This window comes from Pecten maximus, unplaced genomic scaffold (genome assembly GCF_902652985.1).
Source record: "Pecten maximus unplaced genomic scaffold, xPecMax1.1, whole genome shotgun sequence".
NCBI lineage: Eukaryota > Metazoa > Mollusca > Bivalvia > Pectinida > Pectinidae > Pecten > Pecten maximus.
Genome location: NW_022979600.1, coordinates 17,221 through 31,107, shown reverse-complemented (window position 1 = coordinate 31,107; position 13,887 = coordinate 17,221). Strand labels below are relative to the sequence as shown.

Here is a 13,887-nt window from a genome sequence, read left to right as displayed (position 1 = left end):
ATGTCGATCATTGATGACAACCCAGCTTAGCCATGACAATCTGCTGTAGCTAGCATCTGGACGGGTATTTCTCCACGAGAGGAAGATCTCGGTCACCTGTGTCCGGAAGGACAGATGACCACAAGTTTGTCGGATCTGGCTGATCTCGGCGTCCCGAAGTCCAAGTTCTATGAAGAACATATGATGAGCTTCGTAGATGAACTTCGCGATACGGCCTAGCTCTCTGTAGGTCGGACGTCTGAGTAAATCCACACCTATTCAGATCAGATGACATACGCATATTATTCAAACTTCCCTGTTTGTACGAATATTAATCAAACAACCTTGTTTGTTTCTGAAGGAATCACCAAAGCGTATTTCGTTTTGAAAAATTTAGATTTTTTTTCTTGTTTAGCGAGTTTAGTTTTTTATTGATAAAAATTAATAAATAAACAACGTCAAACTCACCAGGTATATGCTGAGCAGGATTCTGAAAATATGTGAAAGCAATTAATACTTGAATTTCAATTTCAACACTTTATTTTATAAAACTTCACAAGAGGTAGTAAATTTGGAAGAAGGGCGGTGTTCAGCAAATATCAATATCTGAGTTGAAGTTATCAATGTATATCATTTAGAATTTTGTCGTACATGTCTGTTTGATTTAAATATGAATGAAATACATTATAGATTAGGTACTAAAAGAATACCTCTTCAAGGGACTGAAACCAGACATCATAGTGTTGTCTGTGTATGGGTTCCGTTTTCTGGACACCGGCATCTATTTGTACACATGTCAGTGGTGAAGTCTGAAGAAGTAGTTTCGCCTCTACTGCCTCGTCACGTGGCCTCACTATCGGGTGACAGTGTAGGTAGTAGTCGAACTCCAGATGGCCTTGCTGGTTCATGGTCAGTATCTGTTGGAGGACCTCAGCTAACACGACCCGGATAGCATGGCCTGTTCCCGGTACAACTGGACTATCATCCTTCATCTTGAAAAGAGTGAGCTTCATCACATTGCCACTACAGTGTATCAATATATTCCAGAATGGATCAATGGCTAAGGCGACAAAACCTCTGTGACAGTGACTAAAACGTGGCTTGCCAGGAACCTCAAAAGGCTGGAATCTGTGGATACAGGCTGCGATGAATTTATCCCAGATGGCGCGTGGAATGAACCGTTTTTGAAATTGAACACACAATGTGCACGATTTTGCTGTTGTGGATTCGAACAAAATCTGTGTCATCATCTCTGTCTCCGTATCTCCAGCTGTCTTCAACATGCTTGGGACAACGTAGTAGTTCACTTTTTCATCTTTTTCATTCGGCAGCGGCTTCACCAGAAGTCCCAATCTCTCCATGACAGCTACTAGAACATGCATTTGATCCAGGAATTTGCTTTCAGGGTGTTTTCCCCACAGCATTTTTAAGACCTCAACCGGCAGCCGTCCGGTCTCTTCAAACTGTTTCCAAAGTGTTCTTTCCTCATAGGTTAGTCCACAAACAAACTTAATAGCAGTTATCAAGCATTTGAAGGCGTCAATCACCCACTGAGGGTCCAAAACAATGATGGGATTTTCACTTTCCAGATCAAAACAGAGCATGAACCCAGTCAGATGGAGATACCTGTATTGATAAAACAAAAAAGGCGAAAATACTTTAAGCTCGACGATAATATCTCATAACAGGTAAGACCCAACGAACATAAAGAAATACAGTGCACTCTGTCCAAACCGGACTCTGTCCAATCCGGATATTTGCCAAAAACCGGCCAAATAATTTGGTCCCGAAAATTCCCTTCTTTATTTATAGTAAATAAACTCTGCATAATCCGGACTCTGTCTTTTCTGTAATCCGGCCATATATCCCGGCCCCATTCCTTCGATATACTAGTAAATCTACTCTGTATAAACCGGCGTCGGTCCCATTGATGTTTCCCTGGTAGCTTCAGGGGCTCCCGACGAGTGTTTATACAGTTGTAATTGCCGCACAGGTATATTATTAATTGACCATTAAACGCCATTGTCCACTGGTGGCTACGGCTGGATAATCACCTAAACAGTTGTTAGGTACAATAAAGAATACATTTTGTCGATTAATACCCATAATGTTACGTGTTTGTAAATGTATCGTAATTAAGAAATGTTTCATGCTGCCTGGCTTCCCCTTTGCGGACCTCACTACACGAACGTACCCGGATGAGGAAGTCGGAGATGATGGTGACGACATACCTTTTGTATTACTCCGTTTCTATTATCAACAAACATGGATCTCACGACAGCCGCCGACATTAAGGACCAATTAGAAATTGAGGCTAATTCCTCAGATTTGGGAATCTGCACTTGTAGAAAGTGTCAGATCGGTTGATTGTTCGGACTCGGTGAAAGGCCTCTTAAAACAAGCAACAATCAGTGATTTTTTTCAACCGATGTAACGTACACATAGTGTCATATTGCCAGTGTTGAATTAAATTATGTTATTCAATTCAAAGTTTAAATATGCATGAATAATACACAATGACATCTTCTTTGTAATATATCTTTTATTATTATTATTATTTTTTGCATTCAACGACGATATCAGGTAGAATCTCTACAATCCGGAACTCTCTACAAACCGGCCTTATTTTCTGGTCCCAAAGGTGTCCGGTTTAGACAAGAGTGCACTGTATATAGAAATATACGAGGAGACCGAACGAACATAATGACATGTTGTAATGACATTTTTGAAAAAAATTACACGGTCGGTTCTAATCGGATTGTAAAACATTCTCGTAATTAAATCATTTAAAAGAAAGCTTTATTACATCAACAGGAATATAACGCTTTGCTAAAGTGCTCGTTATACTGGTCAGCCAAATGTCCATGGTTCGATCGAAAGCGGAGGCATTGACTTGCATAAAATTGGTAATGCATCTATGTAAGGACTAGGGAATTATATTTAAGATTTACTCTAGCTGTTACCTGTGGACACCTGAGGACAAGCTATTCAGTGTTATTATACACCCCTTGTAAAAACTAGAACTTTAGTGAATGGCTGACTAATTCACCCACTACCCTTCACTTGCAACCATGTGAACGATATGACATTAACTGTGTAGAGTAAATGTAGTATCATGTAGTACTGTTGTATCCGCCTTCTCTCTAAACCTATATGTGCCAATTTTCAGGTTTATAAAACAAGTAACTTTTCTGGAAACACCTACTATCTCAAATCAAAGTCATTTATAAGTCACGCTACTTGACAAAGTTTGAATAAAATTTATCCAAGAAATGTTGAACTATTGGCCTTTACACAAAACCTGTTTACAGTGACATGGTTACCATGACAACCAATTTTCTGAACAAGTCATGCACGCACAGCTTCAAATATACCTGACATGCATGTGAAGATTTATTAAATGTAATCAACTTTTTTTTGGAGGAGTTGTGCGGACGAGATATGTCCAGCGCCATAACGCCGGTAAAATATGACAATAGGAGGATAGGCGGTGCAAACTGTGTCGACGGACGGGCCGCCGGCGTGACAGACAGCAATCACGTTGATTGCAGCACACAACAGTCATCGCCTTCCCAGTCATCCCCGTCGTTGCGGATGATATAAAGCTCGGCTAGAGAGAAGTTCTCTTTAAGTCGTTAGGTTGAATAAGTAAGGTCCTAGGTTCGATATCATTTATCGTTTGCTTTGAGGATTCTTGATCACTTTTCACTTTTAAGAGTGATTTTTTTTGTACTTTTGGCACCAGACAGGGTCACTCGTGCTTCATTTGCAAATTGTCTTTATACATTTGCAAAATTACAGCCCCCCCTCCCCCTGAAAATATTAAATGTGGGACAGCTTTTTGTAAAGGAAAATTAATTACCTCAAAAATAGCTTCAAGCTTCCAACGCCATCTAGTGGCAGCGCCAACTCTTTGTTCAACTCCATCAACTCTTCAATGGTCATGACTTTCACTCCCAACTCCTTCTTTTGTAGTAACTCGAATTCGAGGGCAATCCATTTGCCTGGAATTCGTTTCTTCCATTGTGATTGTAGTGGCGCAATATCTGCTATTGTTTTCCACATTTTCAGGAAGACATCTTTATTTCTGCTGCTGTCGTTTAAGTGTGAGATAGGAAAAAGTCCTTTGATATGCCTTTCTATTACTTCCTTTAGGCCAGGGACGGATTTCAGTTTGTCTAAGATGATTTCTAATTTCTCTCTTTTTTGTTTCTCCTGTCGACAGAAATTGCTTTTTAAATCCATATTAAACGATCAATATACTATAAACGTGCATATTTTAGCGGTAATATTATTCCTATTCCTATACAAAATATGAAAATGAGCTTATTCTTGCACAAATTTGTCAAAAAATTGGGCGAAACTTTGAGTGCGCCAAAATTAATACCTATACTATTGAAAATCGGCTTCTGTTCTTGATTTATTTGTTCTTATAACATATGTGCTAAAATAACATAATTGAATTAAATAATCAAATGGTAATTTTTAAGAGTATAATTTTAAACTAACCGGTCCGTCTACAAGATCCATATGGGAACCGATCAACAACACAGGCGGTATTCCCTTTCTGCTGTCCTCGACATCCACTGCGTATGTCGCTACCGACTGTAACCACTTCACTATACTTCCTGTAAACAAAGATTCAATATCTCAGAAATGTCTACACTTCGAAGTTCGATATCCTATCGTGTTAAAGCAACAATTATTGTAAGAAGTCTAATTATTCATGATTTAGGTGTGTGAATCTAATATCAGGGCAACAACCAAGAATATTTTGAGGACATCTGCAAATAAGAAAAAAAAACCACCACATCAAAGTGCTATTAGAAAAGAAAGGATAAAATCAAGTTCATAAGTGTTGCAATGAAGACTGCAGATAAAGAAGGCCTCTTCAATTTCGTCCAAAGTTGGACACGGGGAAGAAATGATACCGACTCTACAGAGGCTGATATATTTGTCACCCTGAAGTGGCGTATTTTAATTTATTTATGATTTTTCTACTAAATATATTGTTTCTTAATGTCGATGCCTCGAATTAATGCATTGTGCCTTTAGCATCAGCATTTTTGTACCAGTTATTTGGAAAAAAATTGTAAAATCATATTTCTTTTGAAAATACAATTTTTTTTTTTTTTTTTTATACCCTCATTCGACAAATTCATATGTCCACTATCCCTATCTCTTAACCTTTTCTAGTCTTAACATAGACGTAACACACCTAAACCTTCCTCTTTTTCATTGAGACACATCGCAGCGTTGAACACCAGTAGAAAGATGCTGTCACTTGTCATAAGGGAGTGATGCGTATTATAGAAGATGTCTTCTCCCCCGAAGTCATACATTGTGACGAACGCCTTTGACTTGTACTGGTCATTGGCCTCCTGATGCAGCACCAAATTCATGACTTCTTTCTGTTTTGGTGTAAGAATTTCAGGCTGTACTTCGGTCGTTGCCTGGGGGATTTCTACTTCATGTTCCAAAAACAATGTAGCATGTGAGTCATCGGCGTCTGAAAGTAAATAATGATTGAAATTAAGTAACCAAATCGGAAAATAACTACACCAAAAGCTTCTTCTTGACTATATTAATGGAAATAAGTGATGAGTTTTAAACCCTAACCATACTTTTAATCAAAGTGATATACCAGTTGAAGTGTATGAGCATTAGGAGAAGATATTACAAGTGATTATTCCGCAGAATTTCTGTAACTAGTTCTTAGATTCTACATCAGACTGATACCCAATTGTTTAAGTATCAACATACATATCGGTATTTAAGGTCCATATCTATTAATTAGTTTGGTATTCAAGATACATATATTAACTGGTTTCATATTCAAGGCAAATATATATCAACTGGTTGTGTATTTAATGCACATATCTATTAATTGGTGAAATATTTAAGGTACATGTTTATCAATCGGTTTGATATTTAAGTACATCATAATGAATTATTTAAGTGTATAATTATCAATGGGTTAATTATTTAAGGTACATGTCGATATATCTAGCGAGTATTAAGTAAAACCTTTTAGGAAGAATATAAAGAGTAACAACTTATCGGCCAGCTCTCGTTTGGCCTGTACATTTTATTAAGATTGCATACATTATACAACCACATGCCTTCACCGAGAATCGTCACAGAAATAGCGATGTAATAAGTAAGAATAGTTCAAGCAAACGAAAGCCAATCAAGAGATCATAACTGTTTATTATTACAATAACATTCAAGGGCGCTTTAAATAATTATATCTACTAGATAGGTATAATTTCATTTTATTCAGGAAGCATCCATTTTTCAAAATTATAATCTTACCTGTATTTTGACTTTCTGTGCCTTGAGCGAACTTCTCAAAAATGTCACCTGTAAATGGTCAATATTGCTTTTTCTACATGCAACTTTGTACCATCTTATCACTCGCTCTCAATTTATCTGAAGTATTAGTTCGATTCTTAAGTTTCTTATGAAGTTCATATCATGGACCATCCCATGCTGTTTTGGGCATCTAAATTGCTCTGTGTATTCTATAGCCACTAATGTCTGTTGGGCGATAAGCTCACAAAAACACCCAATCCGAATATTGGACACAATGAAAATAACTAATAATGAGAGTAAAAATATCACAAACCAATTACTCGTTTAAGTAACTAATATCGAACTTGAGGAATCTTACCTGTTGATTCACTTTCTGCGTCTTGGTTGAATTCCTCAACATTGATACCTGTAAATAATACAAATGTCAAATGTATATTCATTAAAATATTCTAACGTGAATCGTTCTTTCAGCTATCGTGGCAATTCTTATTCAATGTTGATGGTGAATGCTAAGTTAAAAAAACTTTATAATTGTGCATTGTATCATGCAGTTATTTAATTGTTTTAGAGTATTTGGTTTAGGTTATCCGTTTACAGTGCTTGAAAAATTAACTTACTTTGAAGATTTCCATCACTATGAGCAGGCAATGTCGTGACTTCTGTTTCATCACCTGCAATGAAATAATGACATAGGAAAGACGAAGAAAAAGATTATTTTAAAATGTTTAGAAAGTAATGATTTAGCATATGGGATTTCCCGATAAATAAATCAATAAGGTAAGAATGAACAACAGATTATTATTCGTTGAAAAAATAAACTAATTGTTATCAAATAAATACCCATATATGGCATTTAGTTTCAAGTGATACTACACACTACTTGTGCTTTAATAGCTCTCATCAATTTATCATTTACTATGAATAACAGTTCTTACTTTCATTTGCAAATTTGGGTTCTTGTTCAATCTTTCCATTACCGTCTTCGATTTTACTGATAATCATACGGAGTCGTTCAAGCACAATGTCCTTCGCTGCGGTACCCGATATTCTCTCCAGTGTCAACATGTCCAGCAAAAGTCTTCGAAGATGAAGCTCCGCAACATTGGTCGAGTGATGGTTATGCAAATCTATATTTTCTCCGAAAAGCTGTTTCACTAGACAAGTTTTCCCGACCATATGATGTCCAATGAACATAATTTTGATGTTTCTTGTTAGCTCTGCGTGTTCGGCCAATCCACATACATAGTCTGATATGTCTGCTTCGTCTAAATCCTTGACGAAAGCTGGAAGCTCTGAAAAATCAAGTACATTTTATGTTTCTGAAATCTGTCTAGACATAATTAAATGTGGTTGCATTTCCACATTTCGATCTGTCTAACATACTCTTCTAATTCTGTAAGTTTAAATGAGAATTATACTGTTTAACACAAATAATCAATGCAATTTTATGCATTTGATGAACAACTATCTCTTCGAATATAGAGAACGTGAAGCCATATATACCTTTGTTTTTGACGTACTCGTATAAGCGCTTGTGTTCACTGCTTTTATTTATGTTCTTGGCCACCAATTCCATTGGGGTAAATTTGACATCGTTCTCTTCGTACGGCAGGACTGGATGTTTTTGACAAAACATCTGCCAGATCTCGATCCAAAGACGCCCATAGAATGCAATGTAGTGAAGAGCGTTCCATTTGTTGTCGTCTTTTAGTCCTAAGTAATAAACAGATGTCACCTTCGTTAAGAACAATGCAGTGCTTTCTTTGTTATAAAATATTGCTAACATAACAGAAGTTTTTCCAGTTTTGCTTTGTGTCTCCATAGGACATCCGCTTCTGTAAAGCTTTTTAAGATTTTCTAGATCTCCTTTTTTGGCATAGTTGTTGACTTCGTCTGTCATATCGCCTACAACGAAAAAAATCTGATGTAAACAAATTTATTAATATTGATATAATTATTTTGTTTGGTTAAGAATAGTCTATTTAGTTTACATTTGATGTTATCTACTTTTCGTATTGACTAGTGGAAGTAGGCGCAGACATTATTACTGCAGTCCAAATATTTCGTCAAAGAAATAATTTGTCAATTTCTTGGTGATTTAAAAGCATTAAATATCGATAGACCGCTGTATTTGCTTTGATTTAACAATGGCACAACACAAACAAAAATGTTGTCGTCATCAACCTGTATTTCCCGAATTTCCTGTGTTATGTAAACATCGTACAAGGAGGGTGCAGCTATGTAACTATCTGCAAATGGAAAGTAACCGATTGGTAATTCGAAATCATCAAGTTTATACTGCTTAGTTGTAACCTGACCCTGCTTGTTACGTTGCAAGTAAAAAGTCGTGGTAATAAGTTGATGTTGAAGAGTCTATAGAGTCCTTGATTCAAGTTCAAGGTGGTCAAACAAGTTACCTGTTCTGATAAGTTTTTCAATATTATGAGTTCCGTATGAAAATGAAACAAGCCAGCTTACAGTGGGGAACAGTTTGGTCCCATGCCTAATTAGCTACAGTTTGTTGGAAGATCTTGTCACCAAACTCAATAAAATGAGATTTGATCAATCTGAAGATTTCGACGAGTCCTAGCCGTATTTTTAAGGACATATGCTCACGTATAGTTCTCGATTATGTACTTATATCTCCGATCGTCTTTCTTGGAAAAGAGAGATTTCAGGCCAAGAGAACAAAGGCGTTCCTTAAGCTTGGAAAAAGGAATGGTGGTGTTAGGAGTAGAAAAACAAACATTTTCATTCTTAATGAGCGTATGTTAAAGATGAATATTTTTTTTTTGAAAATCTACATTCCACTTCTGCAGTAACTTTATCTCAATAGGACTGCAGCCCGAGTCATGAATAATCATTGGTTGAAAGGATTTTCATGGAGCCTAAGAATTCAACATCCACATCCCTTTCACTATCAGAAATTGTGAAAAATGATTTTACAGTCTTTGTATTAAGAAAAGTCGGACAAGGTCTCGGTAGGGTTACTTTAGTCACCAAGAAAGCCTGGTTTCTTTTTATAAACAAGAACTGTATTATTGCTTACATGCAAGAACAAAATCCTCACAACCACAAACCTATAAAAGTGTCATAAAGAAATAATTTCATACCTGAAATCTCCATTGAGAATTGAATTGCATTTTCTCACATCTTTTGAGGTTTTAAGTACATGGTGTGATATTTGACATTTATTGTAAATATCCAAAGTCATTAAACCCTTCGTTTTTCTAAAAGAATCTACTGATTGCATGCATCAGTGACATAAAAGATGTTGTTGTCTGGAAAAATCGCAACGAATGAATGTGTTATAACCTCATGTTTTTGTCTATGAACCAATTTCATCAAACAACTATGCTAATGCGTCGATAAGTTTGTGATAGATACTTCAAATTTCCTTGATAAACTTAATAAGAAAACAAATTTAATGTTATAAGAATATGGTCCGATATTGTTATACTAGTACCTGTTTTTATAACCAGTTCAAACAAGCGCTGGTGTTTCTTACTTTCCTCTTTATTCCTTATCATCAAATCCAATGAATTAATCAATTTCATTACATGTATGCATTGACATATATGCATTGCCATATATAGGTATATGAAAATAAGTATGCTGAGGCATGCTGTTGATCTTGTGATAATTCAAATTAATGGTGTAGAAATATGATTGTATATTTTTTACTGTTACCTTTCTTTATAACCGATTCAAACAAGCTCCGGTTTCCCCTGCTTTGCTCTCGATTCCTAATTACCAAATCCAATGGAGTCATTTGAATGACGTCCTTCTGATGCAAATTCATTGGACTTTCTCGAGAAATCTTTCGCCAGACATCATCCCATGGCCGCCCAAACGCAGCCATATAATGATGAACATTCCTATTATTATCACAGTCAGTTGCAGCGAGAGTATTAGGAGGCATGATGCATGCCAAGTCATGTGCTATCTCCCGTTGTCCGTATTCGATTGCAATCATCAGAGGTTTAATGCCATGCTCCTGTTCTTTGTAAAGCCGGTCTAGTTGTTCCAAGTGTCCGCTTGCTAACAATCGGTAGATATCTGTTGAAATAAAAACATGAAAAGATTATCAGTTATATTTTGTTTTTCTATTCCTACAGACGTGCAATGTATATCCACTTTCCTGGCTTTTCTCAAGTAAATTTCTTCTTAAAGATTTTATAATTGAAATGTATATGTAAAGCACAGTCGTCGTCCGTGTCAAAAACCTCTTGATTGCAAGTTAAAATATAGATGACATTGCCATGGCAGGTACAAGTTAACGAATACGTCATTGATACCTTTATTTAGTTTAAAAAAAAACAAAAAAAAAAACAGATTCAGCGCAGAAAGCCAGCATGCTCAAGATTATTGGTATTTCCGTTTTCTCATCTAATAAACATACACGAACCAAGATGGTATTGGAGAATGAATTACCTAAGTGCAATTTAGCAAAACTTTCAACGTTAGAAACCTGAACTTTACTCTTCTCTTATCATATAAGACTATGAATTGTTGAACATGTAACGTTCAGAAGTGTAGGATATCAAAGGTCCGGGGTGTAGGATATGTAAGGTGCTGGAGTGTAGGTGGATATGTAAGGTTCTGGAGTGTAGGAGGATATGTAAGGTGCTGGAGTGTAGGTGGATATGTAAGGTGCTGGAGTGTAGGTGGATATGTAAGGTGCTGGAGTGTAGGATATGTAAGGTTCTAGAGTGTAGGATATGTAAGATTCTAGAGTGTAGGATATGTAAGGTTCTAGAGTGTAGGATATGTAAGGTTCTAGAGTGTAGGATATGTAAGGTGCTGGATTGAAGGACATGTAATATTCTGGGTGTAAGACATGCAAGGATCTGGAGTGTAGGATATGTAAGGTTCTGGGCCCATATTCATAAAAAAAACTTAAGTTAAGTATTTCACTTAAGTAAATACTTAAGTGGGTTATTTGTACTTTAGTACTAAAATAAACTTAAGTATTTACTGAATTCAAGGTTTTATCTTAAGTTGTATTCATAAAACTTCTTAAGCTTAAGTATTACTTCAGTTTTTACTTAAAGTTAAGTAACGTCATGAGGATGTTTAACTTCCTTTAAAATACTGAAGTAAATACTTAACCACTCAGAAGAAAGATGGCTGGGCGAAATCGGCAACGCGTATTTCAAGAGAGGAAGGAGCCGCTACAGTTGTACGGTTACAGGATGAATGCTTTTGGCATCCGGTTTGTGTCCCGTATGCTTCGTCCATACCTGGAATCACCGACAGATCGGAACCATGCACTCTCTGTCACAGTTAAAGTTGCCATTGGTCTGAGATTCCTAGCCACTGGTAAAATGCAGTTATGCAATGGTGATGACTTTGGTGTAAGTCAGCCGACGGTGTCCAGAGTAGTAACACAATTCATTAACGCTTTGACAATGCCACAGATTGTTGCCAGATTTATCAAATTTCCGAGAAGCGATGCGGAGGTAAGTACAGTAGGTAAACGAACTGTTATATTCCGTGGCTAACTAAGTTACCCTGCGTTTTGTTTTGTTGTTGTTGTTTCCCCCCCCCCCCCCCCCCCCCCTCCCCCCCCCATAAAATGGACATAATTTACTAGCCATCCCTGAAAATTTAGCAAAAATATATCAAAACCTGAGTGAATGCATAACCGGAATAACGTGTGTTCAAATTTTACACAAGGGTCACTACTCTCTAAATGGCGCAAACAATGCTAAATCCTCTCAGGGAACTCATTTCCACATTGTACTGGTGGTTCCCACAAAATGTTGAAGATATTTGTTGTATAGTGAGCTATTGCATATCCATCTACTGACAGATATTTGGCCTGTAGGATGCTGGGTTAAGGGGCTACAAAGTTTGTTCAAATGAATAACCTTGACCTTTATTCAAGGTCACTAGGGTCAAGTGTGTTAAAATCTGAAACGACTTCTCAATAACTGATCGTGGCTGTATTTCAGACTTAAATCAACTATAGAATTTGGATTGGTGTCATAAATACTGCATAAAATAAAAATAATGTGATATTTCGGTTGCAGGTACGGTTGAACCAGATAGGATTCCATGCTATTGCCGGGTTCCCTGGTATTGTCGGAGTTATTGATGGGACCCATATCAGGATTGTTGCTCCATCACAGAACGAGGCGGATTTCGTCAACAGAAAGCAGTTCCACAGTATAAACGTTCAAATGGTTTTTGACCACAGATGTAAGATAATTGATTAGGTAGCAAGATGGCCTGGATCTGCACACGATGCCAGGATAATTCCTCAAAGCCAGCTGTACCAGAACTTCGAAAACCGTACAATTTCAAGAAATCCCCATTTACTTGGAGACAGTGGTTATCCAGCTAAACCCTGGTTATTGACTCCTTATCTACAACCACAACCAGGCCAAAAGACCAATTACAATACGTGAGTGTAACTTATATGACGTTTAAATCTGTCTGTGTAGGCTAGTGGTCATTACAAAGTGCGTGATATCGAAAGATCCCCTCCTTGCATATTGCAGATCATTTGAGATTTCTTGTACATGTACATGTATACATGTATATGATATCATGTGTAAAGTTACCGCTATAGGGAGAACAGAAATATGACCAAGAGAATTTCATTATTCCCCTATTACATTTAAACATCAACGTATATGAAATGTTTATGATTTGTATTCAATTTCGATAATTTTCAGTGCCCAAAAGCGAACACGGACTGTTGTAGAGCGAGGCATCGGGCAGCTGAAACGCCGGTTCCATGTTCTCCACGGAGAGATCAGAATGGACCCGACAAAAGCAACGAAGATTGTTATGGCGTGCGGCGTACTGTACAACATTTGCAAGATTGGCCAAATTCCTCTCCCTGACAATGATGGCAGTAATGACGAGGACGATGATGAGGACGATGATGAAGGCGGGGATGAGTATGATAATGAAGATGGCATTAATGCAGCCCGGATGAGTGGTGCATACTACCGCCAACATATAACCACTACTTATTTCTAGACTGAAGTAAGCAACATTTTGAAAATTATCCAATGTATTCCCTGTTAAACACGAATTATTATAAACAAAAACTATGTACATAGGTATGTATATTTACATAGTCTTTCAATAACTGCATGTAATTGTTTGTATGCAATCGTTTAAAACGATGCAATTTAACAATCATTTTATGAAACATCAAACAACAAACAATATTATCATACCTCACTTTCATCTATAGACACTAATATGATTGGAATAAACGTTACCACTTGATATGCATTTAACCGAGACATTTCCCCAACAACCCCGGGGTGGTATCTCCGAGGGGGATAACCCATCGCTGACGTCATTATGACGTCATAACTTCATAGAACTGCTGAACGAGTGCGACAACCCCGGGATGATGAAAAATGTTAAAAATTTTTCATTTTTTCTGTGTTTCTATATAATGATTAAATTATCAAGCAAATTTACGTTTGTTTCGTTTGGTATAAAGAAATAATCATATTCCGCTGTGTCGGGATCGATCCAGAACTGTCTCCCTGGACAGGGTTATTTTTCCTCGAGCCCATGGGAAAAACAGCCATGCCAAATGAGACAATTAATGAAAAGATATTG

At 36.9% G+C, this 13,887-nt stretch overlaps 2 protein-coding genes across 2 annotated transcripts in view; one reads left to right on the top strand and one right to left on the bottom strand.

Moving 5' to 3' along the window:
* The window catches only part of LOC117319026, a 14,037-nt gene extending 3,692 nt beyond the window's left edge, over window positions 1-10,345 (bottom strand). The window contains exons 1-12 of the mRNA XM_033873936.1: window positions 9,985-10,345; window positions 7,798-8,199; window positions 7,230-7,586; window positions 6,912-6,965; window positions 6,653-6,700; window positions 6,295-6,342; window positions 5,198-5,488; window positions 4,489-4,607; window positions 3,842-4,194; window positions 690-1,605; window positions 448-469; window positions 22-254 (exon numbers count right to left, since the gene is read on the bottom strand). Of these exons, the coding sequence (XP_033729827.1) occupies window positions 22-254; window positions 448-469; window positions 690-1,605; window positions 3,842-4,194; window positions 4,489-4,607; window positions 5,198-5,488; window positions 6,295-6,342; window positions 6,653-6,700; window positions 6,912-6,965; window positions 7,230-7,586; window positions 7,798-8,199; window positions 9,985-10,270 (3,129 nt within the window). The 5' untranslated portion in view covers window positions 10,271-10,345. The remainder of the gene's footprint in view (window positions 1-21; window positions 255-447; window positions 470-689; window positions 1,606-3,841; window positions 4,195-4,488; window positions 4,608-5,197; window positions 5,489-6,294; window positions 6,343-6,652; window positions 6,701-6,911; window positions 6,966-7,229; window positions 7,587-7,797; window positions 8,200-9,984) is intronic.
* A 1,075-nt stretch (window positions 10,346-11,420) lies between these two features.
* LOC117319025 (putative nuclease HARBI1) lies at window positions 11,421-12,515 on the top strand. Its single transcript, XM_033873935.1, has 2 exons — window positions 11,421-11,756; window positions 12,330-12,515. Exons 1-2 carry the CDS (start codon window positions 11,421-11,423, stop codon window positions 12,513-12,515), a joined length of 522 nt encoding a protein of 173 aa, XP_033729826.1.
* The last annotated feature ends 1,372 nt before the right edge of the window (window positions 12,516-13,887 follow it).